The sequence below is a fragment of the Anabrus simplex genome, chromosome 3, assembly GCF_040414725.1.
Source record: "Anabrus simplex isolate iqAnaSimp1 chromosome 3, ASM4041472v1, whole genome shotgun sequence".
Classification (NCBI taxonomy): domain Eukaryota; kingdom Metazoa; phylum Arthropoda; class Insecta; order Orthoptera; family Tettigoniidae; genus Anabrus; species Anabrus simplex.
The window spans coordinates 428432106-428457447 of record NC_090267.1 but is presented as its reverse complement, the minus strand read 5'-3'; the positions used below and the strand labels follow the sequence as shown (position 1 = coordinate 428457447).

Genomic DNA, 25342 nt, shown 5'->3' with positions numbered 1-25342 from the left:
TCAAGCCACATTGACAACTAAGCCTGTGTGTGGCTTACTGTGTATCTGTGTCGATGTGGTTGGGAGGGGTAATGGAGGGGGAGGGGCAGGGAGGGAGGGACGTTGTGATTCGCGGAAGGAGGGTGTTGATGGAAGGGCGGGTCTTGTTCTAGAATGTCGGCAGTGAAACTTTTTTATTAATGAACTGTTCGCAGATAAGCGGGACAAAGGTTTCCAATAAAATATTTTTCTTTTCGTTGATTTCATTTAAGTTATAGACGGGATTGTTATATTGGTCGATATCTATATAAATATTCTCCAGTATATTAAGCAAGGGACCTTTCTGTTTGTAATGCAGGATCTTTAAATCTTGATCAATTGTTGTGTATTTATGATTTTTCTCTCTACAATGTTCGCTCATGGCTGAGTAGCGATTATACTTTAGGGCATTAAGATGTTCGGAGTATCTTACTTTGAAACTGCGGCCTGTTTGCCCAATATACGTTGAAAGACATGATTGGCATTGTAATTTGTATATTCCAGAGTTAGAAAATTTTTTGCTGTTGACAGTATGAGAATTAAAAAACATTTTTGTATTGGTGTGAACGGTCTTGAAAGCTACTTTTAACTTGTGCTTTTTAAAGATGTTTGAAATAGGATATATATTATTATTAAAGGTAAATGTGGTGAACTTCTCTTTATGGGAAGATTGTTTTTCTAACGTGGTCTTGGGTTTATTTCTAAATTTATTGAGAATTTTATTCACGAACGCTTTACTGAAACCATTACCTTTGGCTATTGCATAAATGGTGTTGATTTCCTTTCTAAAATTCTTACGGGATAAAGGAACATTAAGAGCTCTGAAAATCATACTATTGTAAGCTGTCTTCTTCTGTGTCCCTGGGTGTAGAGAAGTTTGGTGGATTGTGTTTATTGTGTGAGTGGGCTTCCTGTAAATATTAAAAGAAATGGTTTTATTCTGATTGCGAGTAATAGTTAAATCGAGATAATTAAGGGAATTGTTGTTCTCAGATTCTATCGTAAACCTTATGTGTGGATATAGATTATTAAGTAATTCAAGAACGGTGTTGCTGTCAGTAATGTGAGAATCCAGGATAATAAAAGTATCATCCACATACCGAGTCCAATGTTTGATCCCATTAATTTTACCTATAATGTGAGTGTATTCGAGGAAATCTACGTAAATATCAGCGAGGATTCCCGAGGCCGGTGACCCCATAGGAAGCCCCTTCTGTTGGTATATGATGATAAAAGTAAAGAAGCCATTATTTAATGTACACTTGAGAATCTGAATAAACTCTTCTATCTCCCCTATAGTCAATTTACTGAATTTGGAAAGATTGTTTTTTACTATTTCGATGGTTTTATACACGGGTACATTTGCGTACTTATTTACTATGTCAAAGGAGTGAAGGGTGTAATGTTTCGGTAACGTGAGATTTTTTATTCTATTGCAGAATTCCAGGGAATTTTTAACTGACGTGTTAGCTTGAAAGGAATAATGTGTTTTAAGAAAATTGTGAATAAATTGGGATATTTTATACGTCGGACTACTTCTGAAGTTAATAACGGGCCTTATGGGGACATCCGCCTTGTGAATCTTCGGTAACGCTTTCGCCGTAGGTAACTTGGGATTCATGATGATCAGTTTTGAATTTTCTACGTCATTAAACAAAAATAAAAAGTTCTTAATTAAAGCTTTCAGCTCTCTTTGTATTCTATTAGTAGGACCTTTTTTTACTGCGTTAAAGTTATTGTTAGTAAAGAAGAATTGTGCTTTATTTACGTAGTCACTTTTCTCCATAACTACAGTAGCATTACCTTTATCTGCTTTAGTTACTATTAAATCGTTATCTTTAATTTTCTTTTTGAGATTGCGTATGTTGGTGACTTGTTCTTTATTGGGTTTTCCAGAACCGGTATGTTTCTGATCGAAAGATGAAAGTAACTTTCGCTTAACTTCATATCTAACTTCATTTTGAACGTCTGTAGGTAACCTATTAACCGCTAATTCAGATTCAGCCAACGTAATGATTAAATCGTCGTGGTTGAAGGACGTGTCCCAGTTATGTTTTGGTCCCTTATTTAATATGTTGAGGTCCTTAGGATCAAGGTCAACTTGACTGAGGTTCACTACCGGCGGGTGAAAAACGTTCGATTCCGCGCGATTCTGCGTGTTTATGAGTAATGAGTAAATGAGCGTCTTGGTAGGTGTGCTAGGTACCAACTGATGAGCCCAGCCTAGCACACGGGGGCGAAACGCTGGCAACCAGGAATGAGTTAGCTGGAAAATTTATAATGTCCAATAACGGACCATTTATATTGGTATTATAAATTTACTCATTCGGAACAGGTATTTCAGATTCCCTATGGGAATCAACATCTATATCATCTGATGGCAAAGCAGGCATCAATTTTTGATAAAGAGACAAAGTCTCTCATAGTGCATTGGCACTGCCGGTGGCTACAATTAGCCTCCGCAGTGGCCTCCACGGTATGCACTAGCCAGCGTCTTGGTAGGTATGCTAGGTACCAACTGATGAGCCCAGCCTAGCACACGGGGGCGAAACGCTGGCAACCAGGAATGAGTTAGCTGGAAAATTTATAATGTCCAATAACGGACCATTTATATTGGTATTATAAATTTACTCATTCGGAACAGGTATTTCAGATTCCCTATGGGAATCAACATCTAGATCAGATCGATAGTCATATGTACCATTTCATTGCCCTGATCATATGAAAAATGAGGTATTACAACATCAATGTTTGCCATGCACCATAATAAAATGACAAAGATTATATAATAGAGCAATACATCTGAAGAAAGTACAGACATACTGAATTAAATAGGCTGTGATTACGTTATAATAAAAATATGGACACATAGAATCAAAGAAGCCGTGAACCTGTCGAAAAGAATACAGATTTAACAAATCAAATAAGCCATGGTCAGGAAGCAAGACATTCAAACCTGAAGAATCCACGCGGCCGTGATTAAGAAAAATGCAGAATGTTTTAAATTGTTAAAATGGCAAAGTGAACAATCACAATTACGTTGAGCATCGAAACGAAATTATTCATGCAAAATTCGTTACGTAAAGAAGGAGGAAGTTTCTACGGAGCAAGATTTGAAGAATAATTAGAACATCGAGTAATATTATAAAGAAATTACGCCAATCTACAACTATATATCAAAGTTAATGAGGAGGAAAACTTAAACAAAAGAGAAGAATAATTAAATTATCGGAGACTGAAGCTCAAATAGAAAGTTGACGCGAGTTACCTAATGAAAATAAGATATCGCCAACTCAAAACATATTTACGAAAGGCTAGAAGTTAACTAGAGTACTATTACAAAGCTTATAACTGAAAACTGTCATTGAATTTTGGTAGAATAACCTGTTTAAAATTATAATTCAGATACAGGAGAATTTGTTGAAAGACTGAATTGTGATACTAATGATGGTATTGAATATGTTTTTATCACATGCTAACAACAGCCTCAAGATGAATAACAACTCCTTACATCCTGAATTACAGAAAAAATCTGCTTATCATAGCTTTGTTAACAGAGCCTTCTAAATTCCGCTAACCGATAAAGAGAGGAATAAAGAACTTAATTTCATTCGACAACAAGCCCTCCTTAATGGCTTTAATTTTAAAATGATCACCAGGCTATTCACTAAACGCAAATATAAACAGCAAACGAGTCTAACTAAACAAACAAAATGAACCAAAAAATATGCGAGGTTCACTTTTAATAATCCAAACATTTATACAATCACGAACTTGTTCAGCAAACATGACATTGAGATAGCATTCTCAACGAACAACACCACTAGACACAGGTTCTTTAATCATAGCAAGGTCAACGAGAATAATGAAAGTAAGTTTCAAAACTCAGGAATTTACAAGTTAACATGTAATCAGTGTCGGGCCACATGTCGGGCAATCCGGGCGCAATTTCATAATAAGATATCAGGAGCATATTAATGCAGAGAGACACAGGAGGTTTTCGGCAATGGGCGAACGTATGAGAGAGACAGGACACAAATTTAGAAGCATTAACCAGGATCTCGTAATTATCAAAAGACTAAATAAGGGAAGACTAATGAATAGTTTGGAAAGTATACACATATTTCTGGTCAAAATGTTTAATAAGGATAAAAATTTAAATGAAACAAACAAACAAAGAAACCCCTTATTTGAACACATTTTAAGATACATGGAAGTATTAGAAAGCAATCGAATACGCCCAGTGAAAGTAGGAACCTATCACAAAGCAGCTATGTCAATAATAGAAACCAATCCCCTTAACTCGACAACAAATGACAACACACTTTCACTTCCCCTTCCCCTTCCAATCCAAGCCAGTAAAACGCACTCGTCACACAGCTATTACACTAGGTCGAAGACTGCAGAGACAGAAACAAAAGTAAACTTTGTAACCAGAATAAATTGGACAGGGGTAAGTTTAAAATAGTTTCTTTACGGCATAATAACTCCGTGCAAGAAACAGGTTTCCAGATTCTCTTAAATAACCAACACTTTCTTCTGCCGGTTTCAGGTCACACCAAATGTGCCAATCTTTTAAAGATTTAGAATAAATTTACACAACGAACAATTGAATAGGGGTAAGTTTCGGCCTTTACAATTCTTTTCAAATACGTACAATTTATTTGGATAACAGAATCTCAAACAAAAATCTTTTTAATTAATAATTATATCTTTCCTGCCGGTTACAGGTCGTACTTCAAACTATCCGTCTAAATGAAAACTAAACAAATTCGACCATAGTCAGCACAAATTCTTCTAGCGACAATAAGAATGATCTAGAAAAATGAAGGACAACATATAATCAAGACAAGTGAACTGAGCATTGAGTGAAACACAGTTGAACCTAATGAAGAACTAATGTAGTGCCATAGAAGGAATTTTAGGTAGTTTAGAAATAGCTTTTTAATTTGTATATCGAATTTTAACCCCCCCCCCCACACACACACACCCTCCCTCACAATAAAGTGTCCTTTACCAACAAATTTTAATTATGAAATGTTTTATGCTTTTTTGCCTAAGCTTTAAGATAAGCAGCTGATGATGATTACCAAGCAATTGAAACATGTACTGCAATTTTTAATGACATAAAATTTAGCCTAAGGTTAAATAATAAAAGTATCGATCAGGTGGAATTTTTTTTACTTAATTCTTATCTTGATGAACAGCTAAATCGGAAATGGGGCTGACGACTGATGGACACCGTGCCAGCTGATTCTACAAGCCCGTAACTGGTTGCCACTGCCCATATATGACGCAGATATCACCTGGAGCCGGCCAGCGAACCAAAGATGACCGAATTGGAGTCTAGCCCAGTCCAGTAACACCAGCAGATAAAAGCTAAGTTCCAAGCAGTTTTATTTATTCAAAGTAACCATAAATGCTTAAATTTAAGATGTAGTGCATAGAGGTTAGTAATGTGATTTGGTGAAGGTCGTAATTTATATCTTCGAGATTTGATTTCAATGTACAGTGTCTTCGCAAAGAAATTATAATTGCTTTAAAACCATGGATGTAGGTAATCTTCGATTACGTAAACCAATATCCTTATGTAGGGATGCTTATAGTCAAATGTGGAGAGATTGAAAAATGATGTTTCGACGATTACCAAAGAGAAGTGTTATACATAATGTGATATAATCTAACTGTAATGCGGAGTGGAGTTAGATGTTTTTGTAGGTTATTAAGACTTGGTTATTGCTAGTTCGTGACCACATGTAAGTAAATATGACCCTGATTTGTTCATACATGTATTTCTTTTTCACGAAAGAGTGAATATATGTATTTGAATAGAAATTTAACCCATTAATGCATCATTGTAATTTGCTAATGGAACATCGAGACGATACGCCGCTAAAGGAGAAATGATTGATATTTATATGTGTAATTAAGAGTATATACGTCGTAATATAAGTATAAATATTCTAAGGGATATATATGTTGATATGAATAATGCAAAGTTGTAATGTTTACGGTTGGAATATGGAGAGAGATATATATGTGCAATTTATTGGTAGTAATTACGTGACGTGATACTAACCATTGATTATAATTGACGTGTTCGCGGCATGCTTTTAATAGCAGCATAAGATGTTTTTGGGTTGATAGGATATTCATACGGTGAAATACGTTATAGAATCCGTAGGCTGATAACCATATACAGTCATAAAAATAAAATTTCCAAATAATAAATATTAAAGTGTAAACCTGATTCCTTCTAGGAGGATTTCACATGTTGTAATAAGTCTTGTTTGCTATTTCTTGTCAAAGCCATGATTTGATAGGAGGAAGCATTTTCTTAATTTAAGTCTCTGCCATTGACAAGTAAATAATTGTCATCAACAATATTCTCTAGAATTCCATGAGATAGTAATTGAACTTAGATGCGATTGTGAATCTCAATAGATGTAAGACCTGATAGGATAATGGTTATAATTTATTATTAGGCGATACTTACATTTATTTCTTAGGAAATAATATGGATATATTTATCCAGTATCATGGTGGAACTGATAGATTTTTTTTTTATGCATCAGAATATATTTAGGAGCCATTTGAAACTATAATATTTGGAACTTTTCTTTCTCTGCTAGCGCTACAATTGAAAACCAAACAAAGAAGAATGAGAAGATTAATCATTTAATGAAAAGATAATAAGCACTTTTGATCAGATTCAATTTTGATTTTAACCACTTTTGATTGTATTTACTTATGATTTTATTCACATTTTTAACTTTCTTGACACTTTAATTTCATGATTATTCAGCAAGATTGTTACTTAATTAGATTGATAATTACAACTTATGAGACTTCGTAAACTTTTCTTTGCTTTATGTTATGAGAACCACAATTCTTTAAGGGAAGAATATTTTGAGCTCAATCAAAGACTTTGTTGGTTTATCTTTTGAATGAAGAGACGTTGAATGTAATTAAATATTATATCAATATATTAATTCATCCTAAAGCAATTCATGGTCATGAATAAATTGAGAATTTAAACATTTAAATTATTATTATTGCAATTTATTTCGTTATTATAGCAGATCAGCTTACATTGAATTCACGCAGGATTATTTTTGGTTGAATGAGTTTGAGTGATGAATTTTATTGATATGTAAGGAAGGATAGTATTGCTAGTAAATTATATGAAAGGATATCCGGGTTCCCAGTCGATCTCACGTAAAAAATATACTTTATTGATGCACATTAGTTACCCCTGAGAGGTATCGTGTAGCAAATCGGAGAATATTTTGACGATTACAGTGAAACGCGGAATGGGATATGTACCCTGATCGGAAATTATGTAGGCGTAATGAATTTATTATTGACCGATTAATGGAGATAAACGCTGCTGCCAATACTTAGCATCATTTTTAATGCACGATCCATTCAGTTGATTCCAATACGTGATGTAGTCGGAAGAGGGGAAACAGCCGGTGCAATAGATGGGTCGCCGTCGTGGTGCAAGAAAGATGTTCCCCCGAAGGATGGTGCACATAATTGCCAACTATACCAGTTTTGATTTAACATTGGTGCGTATAACACCTGTCCTTGAATGAAGTTTGTAACTTGTGGTGGTCACTAAAACTGAGGTGTATAACGATGAATGAGGGGGACATCCGTAAAATAGATCCCTCCTGACCAATGAAACTGCTGAGGCAGGTTATCAAAGGATCCTATATTTGAAACCAGAAACTATGCCTGGAAAAGAAATGAAGAAAACCCTATTAACAGATTGATGAACAAGAGCAAAAGAAGAAACGGGAGAGGAGAAAACATAATGTAAAACTTACCCCGCTGACCGATAGCTTCAAGGGAACTTTCACTACACAGCAGCACCTGGCATTGGTTACTCGATCAAGCTTGGAGTAGATGACAGAGCCGGATATGGGAGGGGTGACGATGGGGAAGCAGTGAGAGGTAGGAAGTCCAGTGATGAGCTAGTGAGGGCGGCTCGTACACTGTTACGATCCACTTTTTGTTTTCTATATTCCAGATTAAAATTGGATTAAAATATTGTTCTAAGTGAATGTAATATTTCTCTGAAATACTGAGCATTGTGCCTTTTTCCATGGTTCTCAGAATATCCATACCTCACTTGATTGCAGTAAATTGATGATTTGCAACCTCTACATGTTGGGCCATGGCAAAAAAATATATATATATTAAAAAAAATAATAAATAAATTATATTTCGAGGCATTAACATGTTCTAAATATCTTGCACTAAAATTCCTCCCAGGTTTCAGTTTTTTTTATATGATCCTCTTTATCCATTAAGACAGTTGCACTACCCTTATCTGCTTTTGTGATGATAAGCTCGTTGTCCTTACTTTTTCTCTTAAGGTCCAGAATTTTTCTTGGAAAGCTGTTATTATTATTATTATTATTATTATTATTATTATTATTATTATGATGCGTGAATGGTCCCTTTCGGAACACACAAAGCTTTATTTGTGATTTCGTTTGCGGAGGATCCAGGATGCTTTCATCTGTTGACTAAAGATCCTTTTCCTTTCTTCCGTCCACTTGGTACCTGCTCTTTTTGGTACTTCATTCTCTGGAGTAACTTCCCACTTGTCAATTTTCTTTCTATATATATTTCGATTCAAAATGTCTTCACAGAGGATTTGTGCGTTCTTCATGTCCGCTTTTGTTTGTTGTATCCAAGGAAAATTCTTCAGTTTGTCAACTCTTTCAAGAACTTGGTGGGTTAGTCTAGTTTCTAGCTAGTGGCTTTACGTCGCACCGACACAGATAGGTCTTACGGCAACGATGGGATAGGATAGGCCTAGGAGTTGGAAGGAAGCGGCCGTGGCCTTAATTAAGGTACAGCCCCAGCATTTGCCTGGTGTGAAAATGGGAAACCACGGAAAACCATTTTCAGGGCTGCCGACAGTGGGATTCGAACCTACTATCTCCCGGATGCAAGCTCACAGCCGAGCGCCTCTACGCGCACGGCCAACTCGCCCAGTAGTCTAGTTTCTGGAAGCCTCTTAACATTTAAAAGCCTCTTAAAATTTTAGTCTTTTTGCCCTGAGGTCTGCCGCAATATGAGATCATTTTTCTGTGCATTTCCGAGTTTGGAGGCGGTACCCTTCTCCCGTGTCTTGGTCCTAAAATTTTCCTCATGATTTTTCGCTTTTCTTTTAGGATATATTCCAATTCGCCCTTTCTATGAAGCGTTAGAGTATCCCCTGAAATAAAGCCTCCAGTTTGATTACAGATTATTATTATTATTATTATTATTATTATTATTATTATTATTCGTTTTTTGAGAATTTAAAAGGTGGTTTATTTTCTTTCTAGCCTGATATCTAACCCAACATATGTAGCATCACAATCATTGCACTTCACTTTACAGACACCAGAATTCAGGAACCTATTATAGGGGTTTACTGTCTGCTTATTATGAACAATGGGAGCGTTATTATTATTAGTTTTAAAGGCAATACAGTATTCAAATTCTGTTTCCTGAAAATGTTGGTGACCTCATATATATTGTTTGTTGAACGTAAATGCAGTGTAAGTTTTCTGGGGGGATTGTACCTCTACTCAAAGTAGATATAGACTGGTTCTTGAGTTTATTGATTTTCTCGATAAAATGTCTATTATACCAATTCTGTTTTCCTATGGCCTGAATAGTGTTTAATTCTTGTTTAAGATTACATTTAGAAAGAGGAACAGAATATGCCCTGTATACCATGCTATAATATGCTGCCTTTTTTATGCGATTGTGGCTGCAATGAGTCATGTCGGATAGTGGCGTCGGCTTCCTATATATATATTGTAAGTCAAATGATCCCTATGTCTTATAATGGTTATATGCAGAAAATTCAAAGATCGCTTAGTCTCCGATTCTGAGGTAAACTTAATGTATGGATCCAATTCATGAAGTTTTTCCAGGATATCAGATGCATTAGTGGAAACATGATCTGTTACATCCCTGCATCTCACACACCACACATAACACTGTCCTCCACCACAATAACATGCAGTTGCCTACTCATGGCAGATGCCGCCCACCCTCATCGGAGGGTCTGCCTTACAAGGGCTGTACTCGGCTAGAAATAGCCACATGAAATTATTTATTATTATTATTATGAAAATGTTTTCCAGTTTCAGATTATCTAGATATATATCTGCCAAAACTCCTGAAGCTGGTGAACCACCGGGCAATCCATTCTGCTGATAAATCATGTTATTAAAACAAATAATTATTGTGTAGGACTAGTCTTAAAATCATTTACAACTCTTCAGTCTCCAGTCTACTTAATTTACTGAATTTCCTTAGATTATTATTCATATCTACAGTACCCATTATAGGGATACTAGGAAGCAGGTTCACTACATCTAAAGAAAGGATGGAATGAGATGGTTTGATTTTTACCTCTTTTACACTGTCGTACAATACCGTGGTGTTACGTATTGATCATTTGGCTTGAAAATGATAATTCCATTCTTTTAAGTGTTGAATACACTGAGAGATCTTGTAGAGAAGGCTAGGTCTATAATTTAAGATTGGCCTCATGGGAGCACCAACTTTATGAACTTCAGGCAGTGCTTTGGCAAGACCTGGATTCATATTTATAAATTTTGAGATTCTTGTTCACTTATCAAAATTGAGGTATTTTTAAGGACCTGTTTTAATTTTCATTGGATTAGAGCATTGGGGCCTTTTTTAGCAATACTAAAGGAGTCATCATTGAAACAGGTTTCAGATTTTTTGATATGATCCTCTTTATCTATTAAAAGAGTAGCACTATCCTTATCTGCTTTTGTGACGATAAGCTCATTGTCCTTAATTTTTCTCTTAATGTCCAGAATTTTTCTTGGAAAGTTGTTATTATTAATATTCGTTTTTTGAGAATTTAAAAAGGTTGTTTATTTTCTTTCTGGCCCGATATCTAATCTCATCTTGTTTTCCATTATGCAATTAATAGCTGATTCTGTTTCTATGATGATTTTCATTATGTTATTAGTCCTAGAAGAATTGGGCCAGTTAGGTGTATAGCCTCTGCTCAGTATTTCAGATTCCGTCTCATTTAATGGGCAATTAATGAGATTAATGGTAGGGGGATGGAAACCCTGTAAAGATACAGGCTTCATTCAAGGACAGGTGTTATACACACCAATGTTAAATCAAGACAGTTATAGTTGGCAATTATGACTGTCGATCTGATTGTCACTGTCAAGATCGCTTCACAGACTTTTTTTGGAGTGTGTTCGTATGTGGTTTATGTTTTTTGATGGATTTAGGTGTTTTAATTTTTCTATGTACCAATGATTGTGATGGCTGTTGATGATCAAAAAAGGTTGAAACAAGTCTAAAATTTTAAAAAATGAGGATATAACTGACACTAAGATATAGTTGTATTCACATGTATTTCTATCAGTCAACTAACAATCACTACTGATTTGCATTTAAGGCAGTCGCCCAGGTGGCAGATTCCCTATCTGTTGTTTTCCTAGCCTTTTCTTAAATAATTGCACAGAAATTGGAAATTTATTAAACATCTCCCTTGGTATAAGTTATTTCCAATCCCTAACTCCCCTTCCTATAAATGAATATTTGCCCCAATTTGTCCTCTTGAATTCCAGCTTGTGATCTTTCCTACATTTAAAGACACCCTCAAACTTATTCGTCTAGTAATGTCATTCCATGCCATCCCTCCACTAACAGCTAGGAACATACCATTTATGATATGGATGTTGAATCCCATAGGGAACCTCAAATATTTGTCCCAAATGAGTAAATTTATAATACCAATATAAATGGTCCGTTATTGGACATTATAAATTTTTCAGCTAACTCATTCCTGGTTGCCAGCTTTTCGCCCAATGTGCTAAGTTGGGCTCATCAGTTGGTAAATAGCACACCTACCAAGACGCATTGCTAGTGCATACCGTGCAAACCTAAAGTTCACCAGAACCGTGTGTTTTTCCTTCCTTTTCTTTCTTAGCAGCTTCTCTGCAAATACTGGTAACTCTGGAAGCTTGTCTCCTCTTCTCCTTCTCCAAAGAACGGAAAATGCTTCATTTACATTTTGTTTTCCACAATGTAACTCTTCCTGGGTCGAAATTATGGGGACTATAGTTTCTGTCATGTCATGTCATGATTGTTGGCTATAGGTGCAGGACTTACATGGCTTGAAGTTTATGTGTCACTTTCCTGATGAGAACAGTCTGATTCCGATAAAATTTCATGACCTTTTGTCCCTGGTTTCTTCAACAGAGACTCCTGTTCGTAACAGGTGATCCCCATCTCTTTCCTATCAAAAGTTCAGCAATTCGTCGCTTAGCTAAGGCTGATTTATGTTTATGCATATTGTTTATTCCCTTGGATACAAGCTGTCGACTATTACAGCACACTGTCTTTCAATAATAATAATAGTACCTTGATATGCAACTACAAGACGTTACTTACGCACGTACTTCACAAAAGTAAACAGACTGGCTATCACCACAGAACTCACAGAAAAGATTAAACATACAGTTGTCGGCACTATTGTAGTATCATCAGGAATACCAGTTCATGCATACAATGTTGCCCAATGACAGTGGAATACTGAAATATTAGACCATAACAGGCATTATAAATTCATTCAGAATTATGGTAGATCTTGCAGCTGGATTCTGTATATATACAGTATATCCCTTCAATTTCAGTCATTAAAAAAATTTCGCCAAAACAAACAAAATATTGATTTTTATCTCTGGAGTGTCATATTCCTAAAATGTCCTCCTTGGAACCTGATTCTGCCTTAAAGTACCTATACATGCTCTTTCCATTTTTCACTAAAATTTGTATGATCGCCAGTTATGCATGCCATCGTGTTATCCTTCTTTGCTTGATTCAATTTCCTAGCAAGTTCCTTCAATTTCTCCTTACTTCCACAGCCATTTCTACGTTTATTTCTTTCCAACCTGCACCTCCTTCTTAGTCTCTGTACTTCTCTGTTAATAGGTGGACCATTTAAAACCAAATCATACGTAATTGGTGTCTATACGGATCAAAAACTTGTAGCATATGATGATCAATCCAACCAGGCAGTCAAAACGGCCTAATTTTACTTAGGCCTAAAGGTAAAAAGTTGTAAAAATTGGTAAAGACATAGAATTCCAGAAGCAATGTCTGGAAAGTAATTAAACACCATAGATTTAAAAAAAGGAGACAAAGTAGAACATTTTGAACTAAGTCAACTCAAAATAAAACTAACAGAATTTGGTTGAAAGATGAAATCAAGTTTTTGTATAGGAAGAAAAATTGCTTGAGAAATAGATTATATGATACACATTTAGAAGTATCTAAGCAGTTGACCGGGCTTCAATGGGATTTATTCCAATTTGTTTTTTGCTTTACGTTGCACCGACACGGACAGGTCTTATGGTGACGATGGGATAGGAAAGGCCTAGGAATGGGAAGGCTGTGGCCTTAATTAAGATTCAGCCCCAGCATTTGCCTGGTGTGAAGATGGAAAACCATGGAAAAACATCTTCAGGACTGCCGACAGTGGGGTTCAAACCCACTATCTCCCGGATGCAAGCTCACAGCTGCGCGGCCATAACCGCACGCCCAACTCAACCGGTTTTTCCAATTTTATGTAAGTCAAAAGCTTCAAACCATTTTACTTAGTAAACAACAAATTTTCGACAAGATGGAAAATCTTAAAAATTCCACACCTAACCTCAAAAGTGAATCAGAAACAAAGGACGAGTAGAAGGTACAGGGTTTTCTTCCCCCTCTCATTAATCTCACTAACTGCCCTAGCCCATTAAATGAGACAATCTAAAATACTGAGCAGAGGCTATAAACCTAACTGGTCCAATTCTTCTAGGACTAATAACATAATGAACACAATCATACCAGGTTTATGTATGTCTTTTCTGGTTCACTAAGAGATGGCACCAGTGAACAGTACGCAGCGTATGAATTTGACACATATGTCAGTTTGTTTGTTTGTTTGTTTGTTTGTTTGATATTAACCTACCAACACACACAAGATCAGTCCGCCAAACACTAGCATCTGTGTTGTATCGTTCAGTGATCATGTCGACGTTTGTGCCTGAAAAGAACATTTGTGACACGTATTGCTTTTCTTATTTAATCAAAAGAAAAAGGCTGTGCAAAGTCATCGTTTGCTGGTGGAAAGATATGATGAACACGCTCCATCACGTAGAACATGTGAGACATGGTTTGACAATTTAAACGTGGTGATTTCAATGTGAAAGACAGTATGCGCTGTGGTAGACCACAAAAGTGCGAAGACGAGCAATTGCAGGCATTTCTGGATGATTATCCAACTCAAACTCAACAGCAATTGGCACAAGTATTAAATACCTCACAAGAAGCAATCAGCAGACGTTTACGAGTAATGGGGAAGATCAGTTAAGTAGGTAAATGGGTCCCATACGATTTGAATGAATGGCAAATGGAAAATCACAAAGTCACTTGTGAAATGCTGCTTCAACACCATGAAAGAAAATCATCTCTGTACCGAATCAGCAATTTAGAGGAAGTGGGAAAATGGCTCGACAAATGATTTGCCACAAAAGACAAGCCGTTTTTTTGGCATGGTATTCAAACTTTCCTGAAAGATGGGCCAAGTGTGTAGAAGCCGATGGCCAATATTGTGAATAAACAAAAAAATTAATTTCCCTTGAAAATTATGCGTTTTCTTTAGAACAAAAATCGGCAAAAACTTATGCATACACCTGGCAGAAACAGAATCAGCTATTAATAAATTAACTAATGAAAAACAAGAGGAGATTAGATATGTGACTTAGAAAGAAAATAAAATAAATTAAAAATAAAATAAAATAAAATAAATTGTGCTCCTATAGAATTCTTAGCACAATTACTTACTCAGTTATATTGAATTGTATATTTATCTATATACTTACTTTCCCGCAACCATGGAAAATAACTGGATCGTCAAGCTATTCTCCATTTCACTTTGGCGTTTGAAACCACAGTGCCTGATATTGAATGTGTTCGCGCTGATCACCGGGAGCTGGCAAGTTGCTTCAATGAATCTGCTCGTCTTCAACTCCTACACGAATATGGACCTTCATATGTGTTCGATTGTGATGTGACTTTATGCCTGACAGTGTTTAAATAACTGGCTTCAAACAGTTCTCCGCTATTCGTAATCATTGTGGGACTTTGCCTAGCGCTACATGTGCCATGCTGCCGCTAAGAAAATTGCGCACTGTTTTTCTTTTGATTGACTTGTATTTTACTTCTAAGTTTTACAGTGTCTACCCCAGTTCATTTCCTTCTCATATTGCCTCTTCTACTGATCCTATGCATTGTTTTCCATTTCTTAATCGGCTGATGATGACCTGGACTAGGGTCGAAACCGGTACCATTTCTAGTTATTAAATGAGAATGTAATTCACTACATTTCTTATTCTTTGGTACTGAATAGGTGGAATCTCCTTATCAATTATTTCAATTTTAATTGTGATATTCTTCAATACGGAACAATGAAATTTTTAACTTTAAATCTACTCCAAGTGCGACCCAGTAACCAGTAGCCAGGAGCCGCTGTGTTGTGAAAGTTCTCTGGAAACCACTGGTGAAGAGGGTGAGTTTTACATTATATATTTTCACCTCCCTCGTTTCTTCCTTTGCTCTTGTTCATTAATCTGTTAATAGGGTTCTTTTCCAGACATTGTTTCTGGTTTCAAATACTCAATCCATTCACAACCTGCCTCAACAGCTTTATTGGTCTGGAAGGATCTATTTTACAGATGTCCCCCCTCAATCATGGTCACACGCCTCAGTTTCAGTGACTACCACAAGTTACAAGCTTCATTCAAGGACAGGTGTTACAGTATACGCACCAATGTTAAATCAAGGCTGTCAAAGTTGACAATTATGACTGTATCAGATCGTCACTGTCAAGATCACTACACAGACTTTTTTGGAGTGTGTTTATGTTTTTAGGCAGATTCAGGTGTTTTAATGTTTTTATGTACCATTGACTGTGATGGCTGATGATGACCAAAGAGGTCGAAACTATTCCAGAATAAGAAAATGAGGACATAACCGATACTATGATATAATTGTATTCAAATGTGTTTGTACTGAATAGGTGGACCATTTAAAACCAAATCATACGTAACTGGTGACAATACGGATCAAAAATGAAATTTATAGCACATGGTACTTTTCTGCATTCCACCTGTGATAAATAATATTAATATATGAATTAATTTTTTACAAGTTGCTTTATGTCGCACCGACACAGAAGCCTTATGGCAGCAATGAGACAGGAAAGTTGTAGGAGTGGGAAGGAACTGGCCGTGGCCTTAACTAAGGTACAGTCCCAGCCCAGAATTTGCTTGGTGTGAAAATGAGAAATCATGAAAAACCCAATCTTCAGGGTTGCTGACAATGGGGTTCGAACCCACTATCTCCAGAATGAAAACTCACAGATGCACACACCTAACCATATGGCCAACTCATTCTGTAAAATTAAAACTTCCAAACCTACATGACCTAACATAAAATGAAACGACGAAAAATATATTGTTATTGGGTTTTCTGTAGGTGTATTGGTCATTTCATAATCTGTAAACTTGAGTGCAAGTATATTGTTATTGGGTTTTCAGTAGGCTTATTGGTCATTTCATAATCTGTAAACTTGAGTGCAAGTAATGTTTTGGTCAACAGCAGTCTAGCAGCTTGTCTCTTTACTCCCAAGTCCTCCCAACCCAAAATCTGCAACATAGCTGTAAGTACCCAGGTGTTAATATAAGGAAGAATATTCAGTGGGATAATACCAAGCTGGATTGTAAATAAAGGTTACAGATCTCTTCATACGGTTATGAGGGTATGTAGGAATTGTACTAAGGATGTAAAAGAGAAGGAATATAAGTCACTGGCAAGACCACAATTAGAGTATGGTTCCAGTGTATGGGACTCACAACTGGAATAAGTCCAAAGAAAGATCAATTTGTTATGAGTGATCTCTGATAAAAGAGTAGTGTTATGAAAATGTTGCAGACTTTGGGCTGGGAGGATTTGGGAGTAGGGAGACAAGCTGCTCAGTTAAGTGGTATGTGATATGGATAGGCTATAGATTCCCTTAGGGAACCTGAATTATTCTCCCAAATGAGTATTAGACATTATATATTTTCGGGCTAACTTATTCCTCTTGCCAGCGTTCTGCCCCAGTCTGCTAATTTGGGCTTGTCAGTTGGTAAATAACACACCGTGCTAATGGACCCAAGTGGTATGTTCCAAGAAGTCAGTGGAGAGATGGCGTTGAATAATATTAGTAGACAATTAAGCCTGCGTGGTATTTTTAAAAGAAAGAAAAATTACAATGTCAAGATAAAGTTGTAATTCAAGAGGATAAATTGGAGCAGACATTAGTTAACAGAAGAGGAGTTAGGGATTGGAATAATACCAAGGAAGATGTTCGATAAATTCAAAAATGTTTAAAAATTAATAAATAACTGGCAGGGATTCTGACACCTGGGCGTCTGTTCTAAGTGCAGATCAGTGGTGACAGTTGAGGAAATTTCCACAGAAATTTAGATGATGTGTAATATTAACAATTTCTTGTAGTAAAATATCACAATTCAACACTTTGGAGGGCAATTGTACATTGTTATTTTCAAATTATTGAATACAACTTCTGGATCCCAAGATAGCAGGTTGAAACCCAGCAGAGGTAGTCGGAGTTTTGAAGGGTGGAAAAAAGTCCATTCGATACTCCCTGTCATATGATATCAGCATTTAAAAGATCTCTGGTAACACATTCGGTGTTTACCCGACAAAATTAATTAAATCTTGGTCACAGATGCCCAAGAGAGATCCGGTTTACTCTGCCTGCCATCTAGTAGACCTAGAGTAAAACGGAATGTCAAAATTGACGAGCAGACAGCCAGATGGTGTCAAATTAAAATGTCTGCACACTGTAGCCGAGGCCATACAATCATGATTATTATTATTATTATTATTATTATTATTATTATTATTATTATTATTATACCGGGAGGTACACCTCAACTCCACTCATTCAAATAAGCACCTTAATAAACTCCTCTATCGATCAAAAGGTGAAACTGATACTACACGAACTTGCAACTTTAATCAGAAGATGTCACCACTGAAATATTAAGTACCGGTAATTATGTTGTTGTAAAGTTTTCTAAACTGATTGAATTTCTCCTGGTTTTGTTTGCTATATATCAAGAAGTTTGGACATTTTTCCCACATATGTCACTACCAAAAGAAACTCTGATCATGCATTCTGGTGCAAGGTGGAAAAATTTATAACTTAAAGAAATTTCATATTCCTAGGTTTTCCATAACTGAATCTATGTTCATTTATTTTTGGATTGGCAACACTTCTTTTTTCTTTCCACCAGTTTTGAATCTTGCCAATGAAAAATTTCTGCAATTAATTTTCAACTTATCACAGGCTTCTTGTTCGATTTTGAGTGTAACTTTTGAATTTAACCAATAAAATTGAGAGGGTGTGTACGGATTAACCCAGAAGCCTCTCGAACCTTCCCTTAGGGTATATAAACTGCAGCTTTTCATGTTTCCTTGTCAATTGATCGCAGTCTTTCTAAGTATGTGTGTTACGGCAGGAGGCGGGGCACGCCTCTTTCTTCGGCCAGCAGATCATCTACAAGGTAATGGCCACATAAATTCTATCTTTCTTGCTGTATCCGCTAATTAATTTTGCTGAATGTTTACTAAGGAGCAACATTTCCAATGTGAATTTATTCAAAACAAGGAATTCAAGAACTTTATTTCTAATAATGAAGACCATTTCTATGAAAATAATAGATACAAAATAATTGCAAACAAACCTGCATCCAGAGGAGTGTTTTAGATTCTGTCGTTTTACTGCACAAGAGAAAAAATCCCCAGTCTGAGATGATGAACCCATGTATCAGTGAGCTTAACTTATTAATCTCAATTGTTTTCGAGAATCGGTACCTGGAAAGAAAGGAAAATATAATTAAACAATTTAAAGTAAAAAGTAAGTCATAAAAGACAGGAACTGGTCATGGACACATACTAATTTGCAAAACATTGCAACAAAGAAAGAGATAAAGTGATAAACACGAAAACACTCAAGAACAAGGATAACCTCCCCCTCTATATACTGTCGTCAAAGAAAGCATAAACTAAACACTAGAGTATACGCCCGGACTATTTAAAATGACATTACTTCCCTGCGCCTACATAATATAGACTCTTAAGGAAAATAATTTTTCAGTTCAGTTTTTGCTATATAATTATCAAATTTTTATCAGTATCACGTGAAATCGGTCAACAGTCATACCAGTACCATCTGAGTGCACGTGCTCAGGAAGTACCAATAATTACTGAAGAAATATATCTATTGGTAGAAAAAGAAACCGGCAGTACTATAAGGCAACAATCAAATCATTAACATGACTAGCTTTAGTGCAGTTGAATTTGAAAGTTTACTATAGGGGGCCTGTCTCTTACTCGGAGGCCCCGGGTTCGATTCCCGGCCAGGTCAGAGATTTTTACCTGGACCTGAGGGCTGGTTCGAGGTCCACTCAGCCTACGTGATTAGAATTGAGGGAGCTACCTGACAGTTATATAGCGGCCCTGGTCTTGAAAGCCAAGAATAACGGCCGAGAGGATTCGTCATGCTGACCACACGACACCTCGCAATCTGCAGCCTTCAGACTGAGCAGCGGTCGCTTGGTAGGCCAAGGCCCTTCAAGGGCTGCAGTAGTGCCATGGTTTTTTTTTTTAGAAATGTTGTCAGATTGCAGAAGAAGGCTTATGTGCTGGCACTGGATTTCTCTCTCCCTTCCTACTACGATACATAATGTCAGTCATTTAATCTTGTTAACTCCCCTGATGATGATGAAGTCAGGAAGGGCATCCAGTCAAAAAAAAATCACTACAAAGATTATACTCGACCCTGTAGAGAAACTGGACAAGGGTTGGACAAACATACATTTAATTTTTATTAAGTGGAAATAGACGATCTTATTTTTTAAATATTCAGTATTTAAGGTGTATTCAAATGATTTCATTCTCCCCTTCTCAACAGAAACTCAGCTCAAGATTATGGCAAATCAACACAAGAATATGTAGATCGCTTTCTGCAAACCTGGATTCAACTTCACTCTAGAAACTAACTGAAATAGCAGTCAAAAATGATTCTACTGATGCTTGATCTTTAAGTTTTGTGGACATGTTCCAATGTGTTTGCTACGGAAGAAAGAAACGACGAGATATCAATACAATTTGTTTTACATCACACTGACCCACTCATGGCGACGATGGGATAAGAAAGCGCCAGCAGCAGGAAGGATATGGCCTTACCCTTATTTAAGGTACAGCCACGGCATTTGCCTGGTCTGAAAATGGGAAAGTGAGGAAAACCATCTTTAGGGCTGTCAACAGTGGGGTTCAAACCCACTATCTCCCAAATGCAAGCTCATTGCTGCGTGACCGTAACCGCACGATTAACTTGCTCAATAATCAGGTATCAGGTGATGATGAGGATTAGATGTTTATCCAGCAAAATCAGTTTTGGTACGAGATGTATGGAATGGAAAAAAAAAACAACAGTTTTTTGTGATTAAGGGCAGAAATTCCAGTAGAGAGAAGCAAACCAACTGATGACAATGCAAGGTATTAAGATATGGAATTGGGAGAGATATTACACAAAGAGGATTTCGTGCTTACATGATACAAAGGTAAGGCAAGGGTTATTCTGCCCGAAGGCAGATCCGAACCTCCGCAGAGGTGTTCCTGAGCCGGAGTTTATGTCCGGTAGGATGGCCAGGTTCCGCTCCTCCATTCTCTTACCCCCACCAACAGCGCGTGGCAACCCATCCAACTCCTGACCACGCCCAATGTTACTTAACTTCGGAGATCTCACAGGATTCGGTGTTTCAACACGGCTACGGCCGTTGGCATGATACAAAAGAGATGACTAAATAGGTAAATCAAACACTTTCCACACTGCTCATTTTAGTCCTGCTTTGTACGAAGATACTGGAGTTTTCTGATTGTATTCTGTTTTTTGATGAAAGATTTTGAAATGATTTGCTATCATGTGCTTCCATTTATGGTAATGAAACATCTTTCCTTGTTTACAATGAGGTTATTTTATTTTTAAATATAATATTATGAACCTTCTTAAAATCATTTTGAAAAAGTGTACTTTTCAAAAATAAAAAAAAGACTTCCAAAGTCAAGCAGGCGTATCCCAGGATTGAGAGTTAATTTCAACTCTTTTCATAGTATGCTTTATCTGATTCTTGAAACTCCTCAAAAGGGCTCCATCAAGTCTTGTGCTGGAGTAGAGTCCATCTGAGATGGTGGCCAGTGATGGTATCCTCAATGTTTATAGCATGCGCTTTCTCAAGAACTGCAAGGGTGGCGACACGGTCCTCCCATTTGATATTCGAGATGGATCTAAGTTTTTGCAGATGGAAGCATTCTGGCTTTCTGATATTTTGATGGTAAAGGGTCCAAGTTTCACAACCCTAAAGCAGTGTTGATGTGACAATAGGACGGTAAACCACGATCTTGGGATGGGATAAACATCCAAATGCTGAGGGAGCACCACCAATTCTCTTGTGAGCAGTTAGCATTTGATGAGAGGATACTTCCTGGATGTAAAATGTAGTCATTCTGTTCTAGTGATTTATCAACAATGGAGATATTGAAAGCTGGGAAGTTCAACTCAGGTGCAGGCTGTGCGAGTACTTTGGCTTTCTGAACATTAACCATCCGGTTTACCTAACCGTCGAATCGACGGGATGCGCGAGCCTGTGCCCGGCTTACCTAACTGTCGAATTGACGGGGTTATGCAGCGTCCTGCTTTATCGATAGTAAAGGGAAGGTAGTACATTAAAAACTCAACAGATGGCATTACAATCATTCTTTATATCTGAAGGAAGTCTCTTCCGCTGAATTTGAGTCGTGTTTAAGGGATTAACCGCATAAATTGAAGATAGCATTCAGCTGATGTCACGGGTGTTCAGTGAGTAAAGATGAGCATGCGCGAGGCTATTACTGAGCGAGAAGTCGTGGATATTTTACTGAATAGCGATTGTGAAGATTTCGGAAAGTTCTACCTGTGAATCTAGTGCTGTGGATAAGTTATCTGTGCTTAGTAAATGTTCCGACGCACCGTAAGAATTACTAGGCGAGTTTATAGTGCATAGTTCATATTTTTCACTGTAATGTAACACATTCCATTGAAATGATTATTTTTGAGTATATCTATGAAAGTTTGACAATGTTTGAGTCAGTAGTTGCAGTGATATTATCATTTAAGCGCAGTCTTGCATGGACCTTATAAACACCAGCATTTAAATGGTAATTTAAAGATCCGGAACTGATGTTTATAAGGTAAGTGGATGGATTAATGGAGAGACCAAAATGATCGCAAGCACTTTTGAAACAACTGACTGTTGCAGCTCCTCAGGTGTGACAACAGGTGCAGCAGCATCACCTGCACATTGCAATTCCACAACGGAGGTAATCTCTGTGAACGTTTGGGAATGAAGTCTAGCCAGATTGAACAGGAGTCTATTGCTCTGTGCATTTTGCCTGGATTTGCCTTGCACAGATCATATCTGTCGTGCCTCTGGAGGTTCAAAAACCACACTGCCACTTTGGTAGCATCCTTCATAAAAGGTGATCATAGTGTTTGTGGCAACAATCATGGTATATCATTGCTATCTATAGCAGGTAAAATTCTTGCTAGAATTTAGCTGATGATAAGGAACAATTAGAAGAGACTGATGCAAATTGAAGATACTCGCAGCTACTCAAGACAAAGAAAAAATCAAAACAGGCAATTCAAGGCCAAAACACAGACTCGGATGTACTCAGAGCTGAAAGCTTGATGTATCGAGATGAGAACTTTGATTGGATACTAAACAGCCTGAAAATTGATTATGGATTATGTGATGCAAGAAATTGCTAAGTTTTGCCATATTTATTGCCAAGATCAACACTGGAAGTGGATAGATGTGTTACCCATAATTATAAAGTATGCCAATGTTACTGTTCATGAGGCGACAGAAGAGATTTCTTCGGTCATACATTACCCACGTATCCTGTTCGACCGTGGGACAATATTATCCTATGTCCAGGTTTACCTAGACCAACACATCCAGAAAGCTTGCAACGGACAGTTGAACTTCTGAGTTATCATACTGAAAGACGATTGAGAAGAGTGCAAGATAAGTGATTTCACCATCCCTTACAATTAAATGAACTCGTGTTAGTTCATAAACCAGCTGTCTTCAATCCTACAGCCCAATGTTATGCAATGTTTCTGCCATTTTTCATTGGCCCATATCCGATAACAAAAGTCTTGGGAAACAACTCATACAAGGGCCAGAGCTTGGATAAGTCCTACGAAGCAACTTACAATGTTGCCACCTTGAAGGTATACTATAAAGCTGTGAATAAGAATGATATATGAGGCATCAACCCAGGACAACATGGATACACAAGATACTTGTGAAGAATGTCTAAAAATATAGGAGAAGTTGCTCGGACAACTATGCATATTATCTGCGGCAGTAGAGGCTGAGAATGACTGAAAGGTTACGCCAAGAGCAATCGCAATTATTGAAGTTAAAACAGCGTGTGATGTGCTTGCAGTGAGCTCTTTAACTGAATTAAATAAGGGAACATTTACCAAACTAGCAGCGTAATAAAGATTTAATCTACCAACCAAGAGAAATATATCTCCATCAAAATAACTGCATAACTGTGGTTGTACGAGTTTGACCAGCAGAGGTACATTTATTCACATAACACAAGTGATTATCTGGTATTTCTTTATTTGGAATGGCCTTGACCATAATTGTCAGCCAGGAGGATTATTCTCTCAACGGAGGAGACTTTTTCCCTTTTTGTCAGGTCTCGGTACCACTCGACATGAAGGGGACAACTCCAAGGTTAGCTAGCTTGAGAGACTGCACCAATCTAGAAATTTCGACCACACGGGATACAAACCAATAAAACGGCAGACAACAATTTGAGACATCTAAACAGACATTCCTTGTCCATCACACCACCTTGGATACGATACCATAAAAGTGAATAGTGATAAACCTTGTTCTCCCCCTTTTCTGGTCAAGATCAAGCCAAGATAAGTATTTTTTGGATAGCTGAACAAATACTCCACAACTGGTCAGAACATATTTTAAAATGTCAAATTAGTTTCAGCTCGCTGAAAATTTCACCATTGAAGATCAGAAACTGTACGAGTTTCTTCAGTGCCTATGGACATTTACAGTGTGTTATTCAAGAGGATCTCCTCCAGACATGAAGATATAAGTACAGGACATTTCCACTAAAATGACCAACTAAATGATAGTGTGGCCATGGTTATAGAGATAGAGCATTCGGAGGACTGAACTACGATTCCAGGAGATGGGCATTCATCAACAAAAATGAATAGGGTAAACCTACCTTATTTCGTGATACGCGACATATTATTGATTCTGAAGTAAGGTGGGCATTCTACATAGAGTTCCACCAGTCTTCAACAGATAGCAGGAGTGCCTTTACACGGGGAAAATATTCTGAGCGGGAATTGCCGCTGGGTGAAGGACAGGCAGTTGAGTATGTTGTGTGGATGGAAACATGCTACTTGTTGGTCTGTTCCTGTAGTAAAACGTTATTAAGGTAAGTTGGTCAAGTAATTATTCAGACAAGTATGTGCAGTTATATTCTCTAAGGAACACAGATACAAACCAATAAAACAGCAGCCAACAATCTGAGACATCCAAACAGATATTCCTTGTCCATCACACCACCTTGGATACAATAACATAAAAGTGAACAGTGATAAACCTTGTTCCCCCCCCTTTTCTGGTCAAGATCTAGTCAAGATAACTATTCTTCACATAGCTTGACAAATACTTTACGACTTGTCAGAACATATTTTAAAATGTCAAGTTAGTTTCAGCTCGCTGAGAATTTCACCATTGAATATCAAGAACTGTGAATTTCTTCAGTGCCTATGGACATTTACTGTGTGTTATTCATGAATACTGAGAGAACGAACTTGTTTAGTGATCTTCAAATTAAATTCGCAACTGACGTAGGCGACGTTGCTTAAATGATAGTGCCATTTAGTGACTTTTACATTATTCAATCACAGACTTTATGTGCAGATGATGTATTTACGGCGTGTTAATGAAGTGATGATTAATTACCGTCTGTAACATCCCAATATTAACTGTTAAAAATAAATAAGGCTTAGGAATGTGTAAATAATGTTGAAAAT

At 37.0% G+C, this 25342-nt stretch overlaps 1 protein-coding gene across 15 annotated transcripts in view; it reads right to left on the bottom strand.

The window, feature by feature from the left end:
- Positions 1-25342, bottom strand: part of LOC136866457 (nuclear pore complex protein Nup98-Nup96) — a 274665-nt gene that overhangs the window by 7571 nt on the left and 241752 nt on the right. For all 15 annotated transcript variants that reach the window (XM_067143423.2, XM_067143430.2, XM_067143432.2 and 12 more), the window contains one exon: positions 18894-19023. In XM_067143423.2, coding sequence (XP_066999524.2) covers positions 18894-19023 — 130 coding nt within the window. The remainder of the gene's footprint in view (positions 1-18893; positions 19024-25342) is intronic.